The 19,417-nt window shown below is 51.9% G+C and overlaps 1 protein-coding gene across 8 annotated transcripts in view; it reads right to left on the bottom strand.

Annotated features, from left to right (window-relative positions):
- Nucleotides 1-19,417, bottom strand: part of PRKAG2 (protein kinase AMP-activated non-catalytic subunit gamma 2) — a 245,234-nt gene that overhangs the window by 35,665 nt on the left and 190,152 nt on the right. For 4 of the 8 annotated variants that reach the window (XM_059396064.1, XM_059396066.1, XM_059396068.1 and 1 more), the window contains 2 exons: nucleotides 19,261-19,330; nucleotides 2,606-2,712 (listed from right to left, as the gene is read on the bottom strand). In XM_059396064.1, the coding sequence (XP_059252047.1) occupies nucleotides 2,606-2,712; nucleotides 19,261-19,330 (177 nt within the window). Of the gene's footprint in view, nucleotides 1-2,605; nucleotides 2,713-19,260; nucleotides 19,412-19,417 lie in introns of those variants that run through there. The other 4 variants (XM_059396065.1, XM_059396071.1, XM_059396070.1 and 1 more) reach the window with 2 other exon arrangements.

Below are 19,417 nucleotides of genomic sequence, written 5' to 3'. Positions count from 1 at the left end.
ACCGTGAGTGGCCGTGCAGCCGTGCGTCCTGCACTCCCACGGAGAACGGGCTCCTCTGACCGTCAAGCAGCAGGGTTAGCGGTGGTCGGCAAGTGGCGGCGGCGTGTCAGGGACGGAGCTGCCTCCTCTTGCTCATTCCTCGACCACGGGCTGGCGGGGGGGCACCCCACGGACCGCTGCTGTCGAGGGAAAACCTGGCTGGCCTTACAGACCGGCCGGTCCCAGGTGGTGGCACAGCTGCGCCCCTCCTGCTCCACGTGGAGCGGCCCCAGGACCCCACGTGGGCAGCGCCGCCCGTGGGCAGGACCACAGGCAGTGTGTCTGGCTTCCACACCGTCGGGATGGAGATGGATGCTGGTCCGCAGCGAATTCCAGTATGAAACGGGCATTTTGCCGAACCCGACCACGGAGAGTCGAGCTGGCCTCTCAGAGCCAGAAGCTGGAGGCTGAACGGGTCTGAAACTCTTCTTTTCCCTCGTCTGGGGGAGCTGTTCACCCCACTCTTCTCGCGTCTGTGCTCGTCTCCCAGGTCTGGGCGCATCTAGGACTTAGGGCTCCGGCGCTCTGTGCCCTCACAGTAACGTGCTCATGTACTTGTCTTCTTCTGCGACTTTTGCTTTTTTACTTAAAAACCTATTCTTGACAAACACTTCTTCCATTCCTCTTCATGGCGACATGGTATTATTCCGGGAGATGCTACACCAGGATTTACTGAACCAGTCTCTCTGGATGTGTGGGCTGCTTCTGGTCGCCTGCCATCCCTTTGTGGTGTTCTCTACGCTTTCTCTGCCCTCGAGATGTAGCAATGGCTACTACTGCAGCCTGCGTCTAGAAAATACTCTACTCACACCTTTCGAATGCATGTTTAACTCTGCTCTACCCACGACACGCCCCCGCCCCCTATTTCCCTGGTGACAAGGTTTGGCTCCTTCGATGCCGAGAGCCTCCCAGGAACTGTGACCACCAGGCGGGGAGGCGCACACAGCTTATTAACTCGGGAAGTGACATTACTGGATCGGTGACCTCTGACCACCCACAAAAATAGCGCATTTCTCATGTATCACCCACTTGAGGTAAATTTTAAATTTAGGGCAAAAGAAAAGCTGAGTAGGAGTAAAAGAAGACACAGGTCTTACTAGCCGTCACTGACCTTTCTGTTGGTGGGAAACCTGCGATCAGGAGAACAAGTAACAAGCCTTTTGGGGAAGGGAACAAAGGTGCAGTGGGCTGTTCAGGTAGTTCTGTACTTTGGGAAGTGAGATTTTCTAGCTCTTTTACTATTGAAATCTAGGGTTACGGTTGTAAAGACTGGCTTTCCCGAAGTTACTGTCGGTCACATTCCCTACAGAGCAGTCTATTGGATGTTTTCCTATCCTCATGGTGTCAAAGAATCAGACTCTTAGGGGTTTAGAAGAAACCTGGAAGCTTACCTGGCCTGACGTGAGTTTAGCTAAGTCACAGGATATAAGGTCAATTTACAAAAATCAGTCGTATTTCTGTACGATGACCAAAAAAAGTTGGCCAATGAAATGAAACCAGAACAAAGCTGTTTCCCCATCCTGAGCATCCCGTGTGGCCTGCACGAGATACAGGCCTGCACGAGCCCAGGTGTCCTCTGCAGAGCCCCAGGGGCAAGTTGCTGGAGGGACCACAGACCAGGCTGGGGCGGGGAAGGGGACAGGCCCCAGAGGGAGGGGCAGAGCTGGCCAAGTGTTGGCACCTCTCTCCCAGGACAGGCCTGGACGAAGGGAGAAGCTAGGGTGAGCTCACAAAGGTACCCCGACCTGCCATGCTCTTCTGAGGGGCCAGCTGAGGCCACCCTGGCAGGGCTCCGGCCTCTATGGGTCGCCCCCAAGTCCTGCAGGGGGTCCCTTGGGAGCACACCTTAATAAAGCACCGACGGCCCATGACTCCTGGCTCAGCGGCTGCTCTGGGAGCACAACTGAGGCTCCTGCTTCGTGATGACTCACGCACAGCTACGGACACTAGACACCTGCACATGTGTGTATACTTCCTATGCTGGGCGGAACCTGGTCTTTGCAGTGAATACATCGTTTAGGACTTTCCATATAGGACTGTACATCATGGGGGCATAAAATTAGCTGCAATAAGCACATTTTTCATACTAAAATGATAAGGTTCAATTTCTTCCGCTAAAAGAGATCAACAAAGTTGCTTCTCAAGAGCTCCTCTATCTCAGTAATTTTTTTCTTTTTAACCAGTACTATTTCAAATTAATTTATTACATATTCTACTAAATAAATAAGAGAAAAATATCAGGATACCCTGGCGGAGGTGGTGTGGGTTCACGGCTAATGACTCAGGCTCTGACACATAGGACAGACCCTCTGTGGATTAAGTTACTAAATTCTTCAATCTGTGGACTGAACTTTGTGACTTAAGCTCCCTGACTCTAGAACCAGTTTCCTTATCTGGAGAAAGTGGACGGTGACAGATGTTCCTTCCACGGCTGCCATGGGGATGGAGAACACAGACAAAAAGCTCAGAGTGACACCTGGCGCATCCGCTGGTTTGTGGGACATAAACTCCTCTAAGAAGAGTCAGGTGACAGCGTGACAGCAGTCTGTGAAAACTGCACACTTACTTGTAACGTAGTATCAAAGACCACAAGCTTTGAACTGGTGGGAACGATGTCGTAACACTTGTGTGACCTCATGAAGCGCGTGTAAACACCACTTTCTGAGTCTTCTGCTAAAAGGAAAGAAAAAAGGCAAATATCAGAAACAATGAAGGACCTGCTATCAGCTGGTGAGCGCGTATGAAAACCCATGGCCGACAGCTATCAGCTGGTGAGCGCGTATGAAAACCCATGGCCGACAGCCTACGGACACGGTGACAGGCTTTCCCCGTAAGAGCGAGAAGGCACTGTGTTCGTGCGTGTGGACCCCATCCACCACCGAGCCGGAGGTCCTCGCCCGGAGAGCACGGCAAGGAGAGGAACAAAGATTCTCTCAAAACAGACTGGAAAGAAGGAAGCAGAACTTTTTCTATTGGCAGACATAGATGATTTTTTACATAGAAGATACCAAAGAATCGACAAAAAGCTCCCAGATGTGAGAAGAACTGAGTTGAGCAAGGTCACAGAATGCAGCATTACTAAAAACAAAGAAACACATAACTTACAAAGAAACGCTTCATCTACCCGAATGTGAAATGAAAATATGAATCTACTCAAGGAGATAAAGCACCCAAAACGGTAAGTCTGTGAACAAATGCACAGATTCTTTAAATCTCTGTAACAGTAGCGGACAGTTGGCAACAGGATGGCGAGGACTTGTGGGGGTCCAGCATCGTCACGAGCCAATAGCGCACCACCCCCGTGCAGCCCATCCTGCAGAAACCTGGGTTTCCTCTTCATCATGCCGCCTCCTCCACCCTCCCCGGTTTCCCGCGAGGCCCGCAGAGTTGACCACAAGTCTCTCTTGACTCCGTCCACTTTTCCCCACCTCCATGGCCACTGGGCTGGGTCTGATAAATGCCCTCACTTCCTAACTGGTCTTTCTGTGTTCACCCCGTTCTCACCAGCTGTCCACACTGCATCCAGAATGGTTTTGCAGATGCAAATGAGATCATGTCACTCCCCCACTGAGAACACTTCAATGGCTTTTGAAAAAGACAGAATCCCTGGTGCTGCCTATGAGACGGTGTGGCCCCTCTCGTGATGCCCCAGCCTCGTGGGTCACCGGCCCATGCCCTGGTGTGCCTCCAGCTACCATGTTTGCTCTTAGTCCCTCCTAAACGCTAAGCTCCCTTCCTCCACAGGGCCTTCAACTACGGTCTCCTCCGTCTTCAACGTTTCGTCCGGCTCTTCGTGGCTCTGTTAAATCCTCCCGCAACCTTCTGTAGCTCAAGGACAGGACTGAGAAGCTGTGGAACCAGAACTTAAGCCTGGATGCCTCTTGATTCCAAAGGTGCATTCACAGCTGGACGCTCGCCCACTGCCCCTGCCTGCAGCAGTCCGACTCCTGGCCGGTCGTCACGGTTGTGCGCCAAGTGTACTACCTGCGAGGGGCTTCCTCGCAACCACTCAGCCCACACCGATCTGCAGTTTCAGAAGACAGAGATTACCTGGGAAATACCTAGGAAGATAAAGATCACTTTACTGTATTTAGTAACTACTTTACTGTATTTAGTAAGTGTTGAAAAGCGTGACACTAGCAAGTCCCTGAGGCGTAGAAGAGGCGCGTGACCCCTCGTGTGTCCTACAGTAAACACTCTGCATGTGCTGCCGGGTTTGCCAGTTTCACGACAAACTACGCGACCGCTGCTGAGCCTCTATCTCTGAGCCCGTGCTGGAATTCATCATCCCACCGTTCCGGTCACCGCCCCCCACCCCGCCCCGGCCAGTTCCCCGCTCAGTCATCTCCCCGCCTGCTCGTGGAAGAGTTAGGACGTCTCGGTCCAGCATCCATGAACCTCGTTTCTCCACCTCCTGTTCCCACGTCGAGGCAACCAGCCGTCTGCGAAGTTTCCTACTGCACTGAATCTCACCTTCTTGTATTTGCTCATTCTGCTTTAACTTAAACACCCTTCTCTAGGCTTTCTTGTCCAATTTCAACACAACCCCAGAAGTTGTATCATCCACAAAAAAGTGAACATTTCAACGTTCACCATGGGCCAAACATTTTCGTACCGTATCCGTTTAAGTTATATAACATTGAGGCGTCTGCCTTAGCTTCTTCACTTTACGTAGGAGCAAACGGAGGGAGGAGAAGCTGGGGAGCTGGCCTAAAGTCGGGCGCTCAGGGAGTAACCAAAGCGGGATGCAGATCTACGTCCAGGACCCCCACACTTCCCAAGAGCTCTGCAGCTTTGATGACACACGCACACACGTCGGAGGGAGGCTGCGGAGTGCTGCGCTGCATAACACGCTGTCCCTGGTGTGGAGACGTGAAGGGAAGCACAACAGGCAGTGTCTGCCCTCCAAGCCCACGGGCTGGTGGAGAATGAGGGTACCCGGATGTACGCCACGTGGCAGGAGAAGCCCTGGACCAGGAGAGAGGACTCAGGCAGACAACCAGTCGCGGGTCAGGAAGGCAAGGAAGTCCAATGACCTCCTGAAGACGTGCGGACCTCGACCTGAACTTGTCGTCGGCGGTCCACAGTGGTCCGTGTGGCTCTCACTCTTCTCCTGGGCCGATCACTCCTCTGAGTGGCGAGGACTTTGCTCACCCACACTCCACTGATGAACTCAGTTAATGACTACTTGTTGTCTACAGTCTCTGTGTGGGTTCTAGCAAAGCCGGTCAGTTTGGATTTGCATGACCTTCTTGCAGGATCTCAGTCCTGGGGTGATGTGTTTTGGGAGGGAGATGACAAGGTCAGAGGCCATCACAGCCCACCTAGCAAGGTCACCTGCCGTCCCCATGACTCAGCACCTGGCCTGCCTGCTCACGTTGTCTCCGTTAGGTTTCTGCGCTGGCTACTCTCCCTCCTTCTGTGGCCTCTGCGAGACAGTCACACCACATGTGGCCCATACGGAGAGGTCAGGAGTCAGGCTCCACACCGGGCGCAGCGCTCCGCCGCACATTATTTGGAATTCTTCTGTACAGAATTGTCTGGCTGTCTGTATTAGATGGATTTATAATACTCATTTCATACTTTGGGTCAAGAAGGGAGAATGGGTCAGGAAGCACCCGGGGCAACCACGCTCCAAGTTGGGACAGGCTTCTGCCCTGCTCTGGCTTCCTGCAGGTCCCCCCGGGACTTCCCTGCTGGACACACGGCCTCCACGTCGGCCAGGAGTCTGTGGAGAGCTGGGCTCTCTGGGATCCACCCTGTGAGGGTTGCCTCAGTCGGCGAAGGTGCTGCGAGGGGTGCTCCCTTGCTCCTTGTCCGCGCACCCCAGCCCCCACGATGGGGGGGGGGGGCACGTGCTTCGTCCGTCACGTGTCTGACATTATCAGCTGGTGCTTGTTACAGTTCCCAAACCAGAAAAAGAGTGACGATCAAACTGTTAACAGAAGTCCATGCGTTACTCAGAATTCCTCAGTTCTGATTCCTCCAGGATAGCATGTGACATTCAGCCATGGCTCCTTAGGCTGCTGTTGGCTGAGGCAGTTTCCAGAACCTTCCTCATTCTGATGGTCTTGAGGAATCCCAGGAGGCGCTGGGCAGGGAGCTGGAAGTCTGACCTCCTCACAGTTAGTATGGGTTTGGAGGAGGACCTATGACATTTTTTAAAAAATGTACGAAGCCCAACCAAAGAAAGCAAGATGTTAGATACGTAAAACAAATCATATCAAATTTACTTTGGTCTGGAATAAAGATAGAGGTTATTACTGTTGTAACAAAATCATATTGAGAACAAACGTATTAGTATTTTAACTTAGGGAAATAAGGTGAGCTATTATAAAATGTCACGGCTTCACTACATTGAGTGTAAACTTTCTGATTATACGTGGCACCATCTGTCTTATTTTCACTACGATCAAGTCTCAAATTATAACTGAAGAAAGAAATGTGATGAAATGGAAAGGAGGAGTTAAACTAAAAAGAAAAAACGAACAAACCCAAAAAACCCCAACCATTCAACACCACTGGGTTGTTTGGAATGCATCATTAAGATTCCTGAGAACACAAGAAGTTCCACCCCCCCGCTTCAAGGGTAACTGGGGTTAAGATATTATTGGGGTTGTATTCTTGCTCCTGTTGTGTGTCACTGGCCAGAAGCAGGATCACGGAGCATTACGTGGGCACTGGCATCCCTGGGTAGGAGAGGGACCCGCTGGGGGTGATCTGAAAACCCACCGGCCCTCCAGCCACACGCTACCCCACCGCGGACGAGGCGGCTGCTACTGAGAGCTACTGGGGAGCAGAGTGTATGTCGGGGTGTTGAGTTTCTGAAGGTTGACGGGACGATCTGAGAATGCAGCGTCGCAGTTTAAGTGCCACAGTCATGCGGGTCGGGCAGAACGGCGTGGAAGCAGGCATCCCCTCGGAGCAGACCTGACGGCACCCCCTCCACGCCCCCAGCCCTCGCTAGGGCACCAGGCACCGCACATCCATCAGCCGAACTTTCCTGCCACCTCACCCCCCGACCCTCCCGGCCTCCTCTCCTGCCCCCTCCGCACACCCCCCCCAATCGTCCACTCTCCGACCCCATTGATCCGTCCTTTTCAAAGGCTTTTTTGAAGTCTGGGAAGTTCAACTTGGGGAACGTGCTCGCTGGGTTTCTGCCTCGGCTCCGCTCACGCTGATCTCTCTCGTGAGAACGCACCCCCCGCCCCCCACGGCCTCCAGAAATCCTGCCGCCTTCCCCCGAAGCCCAGCTGGGACATCAGGACGAGACTGTATTTGGAACAAAGGTCTTTGCAGATGTAACGACAGGAAGGACCCTGAGGTGAGATGAGCCTGGATTAGGCTGGGCCCTAAATCCAGAGACCACGGAGCTCATCAAACCGAGACGCCGAGACGCAGAGAGAAGAGAGGCGCCGGCGAGGGGCCGCTTAGGGCCGCAGGCAACTCCCGGAAGCGGAGAGCAAGGCCGGCACGGACACCGTCGCAGGGCCCCGGCGGGGACCCACGCCGCCATCCCCTGGATCAAGCTCTCCCGTCCGAAGTTCTCGTCTGTGGCAGTCTGCGGCGGTGGCTCGGGAAACCGATGCAGCTTCCCCGTGGAGTTCAAGGGCCCGGAACACCTTCCTTGGAGGACCTCAAGTGAGAAGTACTGGCTTGTTTTGACAACCCCTTAGTGCTTTGCGAGTAATTCACTTCTGAGTGTCATGCGCCTTGTACTGAAGTTACGGGGCTCCTTCTTCTTACCCTGGGGCTTCCCGAGGCGCCGGAAAGGCACCCGGCCCAGCCAGTTCCCAGCAGGTCCCGGGACAAGCTCATGCCTGCTTGTGGGTCAAACGCAGAGGACTGAGTTTGAGTCCGAGCTTCTGTACAGCACATCTCTCCTTCAAGAGAGAAATCCTAACACAGGACCCCAGTTTAAAAGGATACTGGTGAATCTAGATTTAACGATCAGTAAAGAAACTTTAATACCTTTTAAAGGATTGAAAGGGGACGTTTCTTGTCATAGAAATAATGCATCTATGATCGTGTCCCAAGCAAGTTTCTTTTTAAAGCAGAACAGCATTAATTTAAAGCTCTAAAAGTGTTTGCAAACACATTTTATACTGAGGCTATTTTCTAATTCTCTGGGACAAAAAAATGTAACTGAATTGAATACAACTGCAGAGGCATGAAAATGTTCACATGGTTGTAGAATATATTTTAAAAACCTGAAAATACAGCAAGACAACTTGATGAATTCATATTTCAGAGATAATCACTAGAGTCCTAAATTACTTTTTATAAAACCTATTCACATAGACTTTTAACTTAGAATGAATTTGTAAAAAATGAATTCTAAGATGATGTGATTCTTTGGTATTTCTAGCCTTAACTACAGGAAAACAAAGAAGACAGACTGCCACTGATAATTAGTCTAAAAAAGGCAAGATGAGGTGGCAGGTGGAAGGTGCTAGAAGGCTGGCTGGGAGTGGCTCGCAGATGGCTCTCCTTGCGGTGGGAGAGAAAAGCACAGGGGCTGGTTCCAGTGACCTGAGATTCCCTAAGCACGTGACCACACCCGCAGCAGCTGGGTTCATTCTGCCTGCTCTGGGCCATGTCCCAGCAAACCTTTCGGCAGAATCCGAGTCAGAAGACGTAAATTAAGCCCGTACAGGAGAGGGGGACTGTGACTGCTCGTATTGGGGTGCTGTCCTAACTCAATCAGCCGTGGGCATCCTTCCCAGCGGCCAGTCTATTAACAGAGCTATGAGGCCTGGGGGCTTACAGGACCGACACAAGTGTGTGACCCTCAGAGGGACTGGCGGTCTCTCCTTGGGGGCTGGCTTTCCAAGCTACTGTCCAGCCACCACACAGAAGAGGCTCTGCTTGGCCACAGCTGCAACACACACCTGACTCCAAGCCACGTCCCGTCTCCTTCATTTACCAAGACTCAACACTGCTCTTGCATTCATCAGTGATCAGAGCAACAGATCCAAACCACGTCTCAAAGAGATGAGTGTGCACAAGGGGGAGGGGCAGATGGAGAGGGAGAGACCCGTAAACAGACTCCCTGCGGAGCACAGAGCCTGACTTGGGGCTCAATCTCATGACCCCAAGATCATGGCCTGAGCCAAAATCAAGAATTGGATGCTTAGTTGACTAAGCCACAAAGGCGCCCCAGGATGAAGGCATTTTATTATTTTACTATTTTTTTAAAAAGATTTTTATTTATTTGTTTAAGAGAAAGAGAAAGAGAGCACAAGCGGGGGGAGAGGCAGAAAGAGAGGGAGAAGCAGACTCCCAGCAGAGCAGAAAGCCCAACACAGAGCTCAATCCCCGGACCTGGAGATCACGACGAAGCCACACACTTAACCAACTGAGCCACCCAGGTACCCCAATGAAGGCATTTTAAAACAAAATTCACATATCACCCCAAACTTCACTTAAAATCCCCCTGAAAACCAAAAGTCCCAACCCCTTATTTCCAATCCCCGTAATTTTATCTTAATATATAGACATGTCACTGTAATTCCCCAAATGATCACTGTTTTTAAAAAATGTATTTTAGGGGCGCCTGGGTGGCTCAGTGGGTTAAGCCGCTGCCTTTGGCTCAGGTCGTGATCTCAGGGTCCTGGGATCGAGTCCCGCATCGGGCTCTGTGCTCAGCGGGGAGCCTGCTTCCTTCCCTCTCTCTCTGCCTGCCTCTCCAACTACTTGTGATTTCTCTCTGTCAAATAAATAAATAAAATCTTAAAAAAAATGTATTTTATTCTTCATTCTACATTTTGAAACACAAGTTTACTAGTAAACTAAACAGTAAACTAAAATACACATATGGTAGATTTTTTTTTAAGAAAACCATTTAAAATAGTTGAGCAAGAAATAAGTGAAAATGGGGAACATGGAACTTAAAGTATATGGGAAAACCCAGACTCCTGTAGTTTTTCCTAAAGTGCTTAGAAACACAAATGTTAACAAAGTCAATGCTTAAATGTAATTTTACAGGTAATAAGGTTTACCCCCAATTGGTCTTCTCCAAGAACTAGGATCTTGTTTTTCTTAAGAGGAAGAAAAATAAATAAGGTGCATTAGATCTTTTCTTTCCATGATTTTTGGTTTCACGCGTGCGGCCGGCGAGTCCCCGCTGGCGGGGGAAGTGCGGGGGCTCTTCCAGGAAGGGCAGTAAAGACTCGGTAGGAAAGAAGCGGGTAGGTGAAGGCAGAGCGTCTCCCCAGGTAGCTCAAAACCGGCTGCAGTGAATGCCTGAGGGATGCCTCAGCCACAGCCGTGACCTTGAAATTACATGTGATTCCTGTTCTTTTTAAAATGGTTTCATGCTGAATTCTGGGAGCCGCACGACTGAAACGTGCACCCCAGCCGACGTTCCCTTGTTCCTGGGACAGACCTATGAGCTCAGCTGAAGCCACGGCGAGGACCGAGTCCCGAGCACCCAAAGGGCCGGCCGGGGGGGGCCGCCCGGAACGCGGACAGTGCCAGGAACCGCCTCAGCTGCTGGAGGCTTCTGTCCAGTCTGCTTCCAGCAACTGCAAGACGCTTCCTTCTCCCTCTGGCTTATTAAGGATTTTGTTAAAGAACATATGCTGACCTTGCTCAACTGCTGTTCTGGTGTCTACCGAGATGACCGGAAGCTCTTCTCCTTTAACTGGTGGCTGTTAATTCCTCGGTGATTTCTTAATAAACTTTGCTCTTCTTGCATTTCCGGGACACCACCCCGCTTGGTCACCGAGCAGCCTGGGGCTCCTCCCGCTGCCGTCTATGCGGGGGCTCTGCCCATATTCTCAAGGCCAGGTTCGTCACCTGTTTTCCTCTTTGGGTGCCATCAGCTGGTTTGGATGTCAGGATCCAGCTAGCTCAAAGAACGAGCTGGGAAGCCGCCATCTTTCTCTACGCCATCAAATAATGTAAATAGCCTTCACGTTAACTGCTCCGTGAAGGCCTTCCAGAACGCGGCCATCGACAGGCTGGACTCTGGGCCTCTATGGCAGGGTCAGAGGAATGCTGAGAACTTTTCGTTACTTTTCTTAAAAAACAGCTTTGTGGAGACAGTATTTCACATCCATACCGTTCACTTATTTAAAGTGTACAAGTCAACTAATTTTAAAGTTCTTTTATGGTGACTGAAAGAGCTTTAAATTTATCGCTATAGTTTGGTATACTCAGGTTTCATTTAATGGTATTCTCTAAATCTTTGCATTTTTAATTAAGAGCCCCCCCCCCCCCTCCGATTTCTGAAGCTTTGTCTTCTCACTCACTACCTTCCTGAACAGACTCTGCCTATTTTTGGTCCCTTCCGAGAACTAAGCTTTTGGTTTTGTTGAGCAACACTAAGTTTTGGGGCACCTGGGTGGCTCAGTGGGTGAAAGCCTCTGCCTTTGGCTCAGGTCATGATCTCAGGGTCCTGGGATCAAGTCCCTCATCGGGCTCTCTGCTCTGCAGGGAGCCTGCTTCCTCCTCTCTCTCTGCCTCCTTGTGATCTCTGTCAAATAACTAAATAAAACCTTAAAAAAAAAGACTAAGTTTTGTATTCTGTTTTATTGATTGCTGCCATTTTAGTAGGATTTTAGGAGGGAAAAGAGATCCATGAATATATTCAGCAAATCAGTTTGCGTCACAAGTGTGGCGGCCCAATTCAGTCGATTCCTTCAGGTGAACTGAGGTCTGTGTCACCAGGGTCCCATACCGGTGTGCCGCAGTCTGGGATTCGAACAGAACGCTACTCCAACTCACACGGCCCACTGCACTTTGCCAGAGAGTGTACGTCGGTCCCTAAAAGCAGGCGCATCTTCGGTTTTGGCAACAGGATGGAGCCTTCGGCACAGACCCCCTGGCAACCTCCCACACGGCACAGCACTCGCAGAGAAAGGTACTAACAGAAGATGCCTCTACAGGCTCCCAGGCTTCTGGGGCTTTCCTCAGGCTTGGCAGGCAGCAGGCTGGTCTTCTCCCATGCGAACTCCAGGCAGTCTGGGTTCTGGCAGGGGGCGTGTGGCGGGAAGAACGGGAAGCACCCTGAGCCCCTGCGCCGGAGTAAAAGCTAAAACCTTTACAATGCTGTACATGTAGGCGCGTGTGCACACATGTTCACGCACGGAACTGCTTACTGACAACGGAGTCTCACGTGTCTTGGTGCCTCTGAATCCCAGAGGGCGGTGGGTCGGCAGTCCCCAGCCTCACGGAGCGTACAGGTTGGTGACAGAAACATGGGGAACTGCTTCTGCTTCGTGGCCCCTGCCAGGCTGGAGGGATCAAGAGATCGAGTCCCATCTGGGGCTTAGGGAGGGGCTCCCACCAGGGAAGTGATGCTGGCGACGAGATCTGAGGAAAACCAGCAGGGGGCCAAGGGGACAGGAAGGCCAGGGAGCAAGGTGAGGGGCCGAAGCCGGGCGGGGGGGCGATAGGACACAGAGGTGCAGAGGGGCACCCAGGTTGGCAGACAGCAGGGGAGTTAACGCAGTCTGGAGCTCCGGTCCGCCGGTGCTTTTATTAACCATCCAGGGCTGCAGGGCCTCCCGACCGGAGGGCACAGCCGATGCCCGGAGCAGCGCTGCCCGGGCCTGGCCTCACGCACCAGCAGGAGTGACCGGGCTTCACCACCTGGACGTGGGAGGGGGAGTGAGTCCCAGCAACAGCCTGGAGGCCGGGGTGTGGGTCAGTGGAAGCAACTAGCAGACAGCTGGGGCCTCCGGAGAGATGTGGCCAGGCCGTCATTTGGGCATCGCTGGTCACCATGCAGCGAGGTGATTACGGACACGGGATCCAGACACCAGGTCACCGAGGTGACAGCAGCGAGCAAGGCCGTGGGACCCAAAGGCGAGCAGGCCCTGTGCAGGCCCGTGAGTCAATGGCCAGCGCTGGAGAAAGACGAGTAAGGACCTCTGGGGAGCGACAATGACCCGCCGGCTGTGCGTGGGGGTCGCACGGTGCCGCGGGGGGCGCAGGGCAGAGAATGGCTCTGCGGACTGTCACCAAGGGTTCAAAGCAAGAAGCGGCGCGGCGGGCCCGCAGACACTGGCAAGTGCCTGGGCAGCTCAGCCGGAAGCGGGCCGGCGGGTCACGGCAGGTGGGAAAACAGATGTCCCGGTGAGGGACGCTTCCGCGCCGGTTACGCACGCGGCTCGGGGCACAGGACTGTGTTAGAATCCCTCTTCCCAGACACGGCCCCGAGGTCATTTATTTCTTCTCTTATTTTCTTGGGTTCTTCCTCTCTAAAACAGAGATGATAAAAATACCGACTCTCAAGGCTGTTCCGAGGGCTCGATACACATGAACTCTCCCCGCCGTGCTCGACAAGCTTCATGTGTGCCGGTTCTGAGAACCACAAAAAAGTGTTCCCCAAAACTTTCCATTTCTTTCAAGCAAACTCCAAATGCTCTGTAGTATCAAGTTTCTCCACTTTAAAACCCACGGGTGAAACTGAAGTCACAGAGATGCCGGTATAACGTCTTTCAGGGACTGTGCCCCCCGCGCAAGATGGGACTGTCTCTGGCCACTGCCCTGCCACGCGAATTGGGTCTGGACTGCGGCCTGTGCTCCTGGGGTCCGAGCGGAGTGTCCCCCGGAGCAGGCAGGGTCCGTCTCGAGAGGGAAGGACATGGAAATCCAGCCGCCACAGAGAGGGCCAGGATGCCGCTTCGGCTCCTGAGGACTTCTCAGTGCCTGGTGAAGCCCGGAGACAGGTCCTCTTTCGAATGCCCCCCAGCCTGCCGCACTCTCCTCCTGATTTCAAGCAGTCAGGATCTTTCCATTTCAGGTAACAAAGCCTCCCCCGTCTCCCCCGACCACGCTATCTCATCAAATCCAAGACACCATCAAATGTCAAGCTACAGCCCGATTCCAGAGACATGAAATCTATGACATGTGGCAAGCTTTAAATATGGGGCCAGCTGGAGAAAAAAGATTTTAATTGTAAATGTTTCATAAAAGTGCAAGTGCTTTTATAACTAAGAGAGAATCTCTTGTCTAAGTCGAGTATGTAAACTCAGAAGGGAAGGAGAGTTTGGACAACAGATTATCAGAGCCTTCTAATAGTCTATAATAATCATCATTGCGGAGGGGCGGCCACAGGGTGAGGACGAGCCTGTCACTGGGGCAGCTCTGCCACCAGAGGTCAGCACTCCTCACACGAGGGCCAGCGGCTGACCTAGTGGGCTCTGCTGAGCCTCACAGAGCAGAGGCTCTAAAGCTGGTGCTAAGGGGGTGCTCCGCAGGTCATGGGAACACAGACAATTCTTCCAGAAGTCAGAGCAGTGTTTCTCAAACTTATCACTATCCAATCCCCATCTGAAACTTCTTACACATTTTCCCTCCGAACTGTCCCACCCCCAAGAAACTCGAATACCGCAGATACACTGTACATCCGTCTACGTCCTGTGGCCCTTCGGAGAGCCACGAACCAGGCAACATCTCAGGTCCTTGGTGCCCTGACAAGACTCGATCTTTGCCCACTTTGCTCCCCCAGTTTGGAATGAATGAGTTTCAGTGGGCACCAAAGTTTGGTTCTGTTTATAGAGTGGCTGCTGGTTGCCTGAGGCTGTATTTTTGAATTAGAAGGAAAAGTTCAAGTTCACCAAGTGCCACGCCTTGTTTTAGACAGAAAACTCACAATGACCCTAACAACAAAACAAGCCAGCAAAGCCCCAAGGGGCTCTGGATTATCTGTGGACGCAGCTAATTCATTACCAAACTGGGCCCAAAACTCCGAGACCCTTCACTGAAAGATGCCTTCCCTTCTAAAAAGGCGGCCCTGTTTCTTGCGTACTTTTGATCCGTGTAGACTTGGCTGACCAGCCTTGCTAGAAAAATGAGTTGCAGGTGAATTCTGGAAAGAGTATGCTCTGGAAAATGCTGTGAGGGTGAAGGACAGCCAGGACAGCCAGGACAGCCAGGATGGTCTGGGATCAGGGAGGAGTCAGACGGCGGGGAAAGAGGGGAGAAGCCAGCTGGAGAGCCAGTTAGGTGGGACGAGACAGCCACAGCAAGTTACCGAAACCCTGAAAGAAGTGCAGAGTCTGTGACAGCTAAAGGGACAAGAGAGAAGCTGGGAGATAAGAGAGATAGCTCCGAGGGGCCGCTAAATTCTTGAAGCGGTGCCAGAATTACAGCTTTACTAATCACGAATGAATGGCTGGCACTTATCTACTTCGGAAAGCATTCTTGGGTTGTGTTTAGGTCCCTATGAAGTACTTGTGCTTGGTCCTGCCATTAAATAAGTCCGAGACAATGAATTGTGACAAAACAAACATCAATATGACTCACATTTGAATCAGAAATTGGAAGAGCAAACACATCCGGTCACTGTTGTGGGTGAGGCACGGTTCGCATCGCTCTGCACACACAGAATCAGCGGCCTCTCCACGCTCCCATAAGGTAACATTTACAGAGATGCCGTCCTCGCTAGGATCCCGACACCGCCGAGCGCCTGTGGTGCCCCAGCCATCCCAGGCACGGGGAACAGCAAGATGAATTGTGAGAGAGGCACAGAAGGGATTTAGGGGGACAGCCTCGAAAAGAGAGTGAGATCTGGGCAGAGCCACGATGCATCAGTAAGACTGGGAGGAGGAGGGGGACAGACGAAGAGGAAGCCCTGCACACAGTCTGATGTGACACCCTAACGCGCAGACACCACGACAGGCGCGCAGAGCAGGGGGCTGGCTAACTACACCCGGGAGCCCAATCCAGCCCGTTTTCTATTTTATTTTATTTATTTAAAAGATTTTATTTATTTACTTGACAGAGAAAGAGAACACACAAGCAGAGGGAATGGCAGGCAGAGAGAGAGAAGCAGGCTCCCTGCTGAGTAAGGAGCCCAAAGTGGGGCTTGATCCCAGGACCCTGAGATTATGACCTGAGCCGAAGGCGGCCGCTTGACTAACTGAGCTCCCCTCCAGGAACCCCACTGCCCTGCCTTTTTTTTTTTTTTTTTTTTTAAAGATTTTATTTATCCATTTGTCAGAGAGAGAGAGAGGGAGAGCGAGTGAGCACGGGCAGAGTGGCAGCAGAGGCAGAGGGAGAAACAGGCTCCCCGCCGAGCAAGGAGCCCGATGTGGGACACGATCCCACGCCGCTAGGATCATGACCTGAGCTGAGGGCAGCCGCTTAACCAACTGGGCCACCCAGGCGTCCCTACCCTGCTTTTTAAGTAAAGTTTCACTGGAGCGTGGCCTGTTGGATTGAGTTTGGTCTTCGCGGCTTTCTCCCTAATCGTAGCCCGGCGAGCTGGGTAGTCGTGACAGAGGCAGAGACCATCTGGCCCTTTGCAGAAGTTGACTGAGGCCTGTTCTAGGGCCTTGTTCTTCACAGAGGGATCTATGAAGCAGCAGCACCGGGAAGTGTTGCAGAAATGCAGACTCTCAGCACCCCCCGCCAACCCCCCAGACCCGCAGAATTAGTATCTGCCTCTTAAAAAGATGTCTGGTGATTTCTGGCACAGAGCGCCTTCTGATCATTGGCGTGTGGGGCTGGGAGGAGGCGGGAGACTGCACATGAGGAGAAGCACGCACTTATCCTATATATAGATCGGAGCCGGGGGTAAAGACTTTCCCGTAGAGGAGCGGTCCCTCCGTTAGAGTGTAACGGGAGGAAGCGGTGGCAGCCGACAGTGGGCAGGCTGCTGGTGTCAGAACCCAGGCAAAAGATGACCCCGACCAGGCCCAGTGGATGGTGGTACAGCTTCTTCCTCCTTCCCAGAAGCAAAGACGTTTTAAGAGATAACTCCGACTTCACCAGGGCCCCCAAACTGTTTCTCACAGACAGAGGATCAGTTATAATGTCTTAGGAAATCGAAAAATACTTGATAACAAAAATACTCGTCGTCGTATGTTTCTGTGCATAGCAAATGTCTCTCCATCTAAGCAGTGTGTCCGGAGTGCAAGCCATGCATTACGACATGAACTGGATAGGAAGGGAATTTAAAGATTTAATGAGGACCTATTCAATAGCTATCTATCACAGAGCCTGCTAACACATCAGTTCACAGGATATTTAAAGGTGTAACGGCTCAAACTGTTAGGAGTCCCTCCCCGCACAAATAAATGTAAGATTCTGCCTGATACTCAGCTTTTCCATACCATGGATGAATAAGCAATATAAAGTTCAAAAGAAACAAAGCAGCACTTTGGACAACCACGCCAACACTATTTCTTCTTCCAGCTCTGCTAACAGCTTCCAAGTGAGTGCTTAACATTCTGCCTCCTTAAAAACTGGATAGAAAAGTTTGACAGGGTTATTTGTGGGATTCAGCATGCTTTAAAGTCATGACAGCAATATAGATAAAAATAGGAGAAAACAGGAAATCCCCTTTCTCAGATGCTTAGGTTTAATATGTTAATGACGTTTAATAATGTTGGCAGAAACAATGCAAAAGAAAACAAGGCTTGTGTGTATCAGCTTTGAGAACATGCAACATAAGTCAATCAATACATCTCAAGTGAGAAAAAACCCCCATCGACTCCACATTGAGAACAATCTCTATGTTAAGATTCATTAATAAATCTCTATGTTAAGATTCATTAATAAAAGCCTTAAAAAGTCCACGAATTTGGTAAAGTGGTTAATGGGACTTTAAAAATAATAGTGACAACATTTCCAGAGCACTGACACTGTACTACCACTCCACAGATGATCTCAGTTAATCCTCGACACACCCGGTATCAGCTCCATCTCATAAACAGGGAAAGTAAGGCTCGGAGGAGTTTAGTAACTTCTCCGAAGTCACAGAGCGGAACAATGGAGCTAAGCTGTGAAGCTGGGACGGCCGTTCTCAACCACAACTGTGGGCGATTCGCTAAGGGATCTGCTCTCCACTCTCCTCTTGCCCCCACATGAGTCTGCAGAAAGTTTAAATGTAATGGACTCTTCATCATTACTGGTCTGGGGGACAAAGAAAACCCCCATGATTTAGACAAAGTCTCAGTGGACAGGGAAGCACACCATACCCCTCTGTGGACAGTGGTCAAAACTGGACACGGAACTGATGAGTAATGGGGTGGATTCGATTTAAGATACTGGGTTATTTTTCAGTAGGATAAAATGCAAATTAAGTCCCAGTAAGATTCTGAAATGTATTGTGTAACTGCTGGTTAATAATAAATACGGATGCAGACTTTTAACGACGATTACTACGCATGCATTAGCTCCCAGCTGACATGTTTGTGAAATGCTGCAGGAAATGTAAAACATAAAGTCCATGCAGGTACCGGCCTAACAGTGTCTGCTTAACATTGTCGTCGCGGCTGTGTATGCTTATTTAAGTGATCGCCTGACTAAATGACACAAGTATTAGAGTAAGGCTGGCACAGGGGACAGCACCCACATGGCACATTCTTTGTTCCAGGAGCTTTATTCTATCCATACTCGGGGCAAAAAGAGAAGTCACCAAGTAAATAACGCAAGTATGCCAGGCAGTGCAGAGTTCTTTTAAAATAAATGCCTCAAATTGTCAGGCATCTTGTGCGAAGTTCTTTCTGGACTTTGAGCCCATCCTATCCCATTTCAAATGCCCAAATTTTGCCCAAAGACCAGCTTATCCCCTTCCAATTATAACAGTTTCAAAATAAGATCCAGGTGAAGGCTCATGGTATTCGCTTTTAAGATGCTAATTTTGCCCGAGCACAAACTCGCCCCCTTCACATTTTAACAGCTTCGCGACGAGATCCAGGGCAGTAAGAGGAGACCGGGGCGGCGAAGAGAAGCCGAGCGAGGGCAGAGGCGGCAGAAATGATGGAAGTGACGGGGTCACCTGAACTCCAGAGCAGCGCACTAAGCCGCCGCTGGTGTGCCGTTTAACTTTCCCTACGAACCAGCAGACACACCCTGCTGCTGGTATTTTCGGAGGCACAGATAAGGGAACCCGAGCGCGTTATTTAAAGGTAGGGGCCGTCCGCAGGGTTGGGGGCTGCCTCTGGCGCGCGGTGGCCGTACGAACAATTTCGCGGCGTGACACCTTGCTCTCCTTCGAGTTGGGCCGGTAAGGACAAAAGGGCCGCCCTTCGGTGCGGAGCGCGGCCGGCGCCGCTGCCTCCCGAGCCCGGCGAGGGTTCCGGCCGGACCGGCGCCCGCGGGCCACTGCGGACGTCCCCCGGGCCGGCTCGGCGTCGGCATCCCCGGCCGCGCTCCGCAGGCAGCCCGGGGCCGCACGGCCTCCGGGGCGTGCACCCCGCGGTCCCCGCGCCCCGGCCCCTCGGCCACGACGCGGAGCGCGTTCCGGCGGGGGACACTCACCGTCTTCTTCCAACTCGAATTTCTCCAGCATGCCGGCTTCCGCGGGTCCCGGGGCCGCCGCCAGCGCCGCCTGAGGAGGAGGAGGAGGACAGGGATCAGCATGCGCTCGGCGGCGCTCGTCCCGGCCGCGAGGGCGGGGGCGCGGGGGTGCGGGGCG

Source organism: Mustela nigripes, chromosome 4 (genome assembly GCF_022355385.1).
Source record: "Mustela nigripes isolate SB6536 chromosome 4, MUSNIG.SB6536, whole genome shotgun sequence".
In the NCBI taxonomy this organism is placed as follows: Eukaryota; Metazoa; Chordata; class Mammalia; order Carnivora; family Mustelidae; genus Mustela; species Mustela nigripes.
Note: the sequence above shows the minus strand (reverse complement) of the source record. Positions and strands in the feature narration are given on the sequence as shown.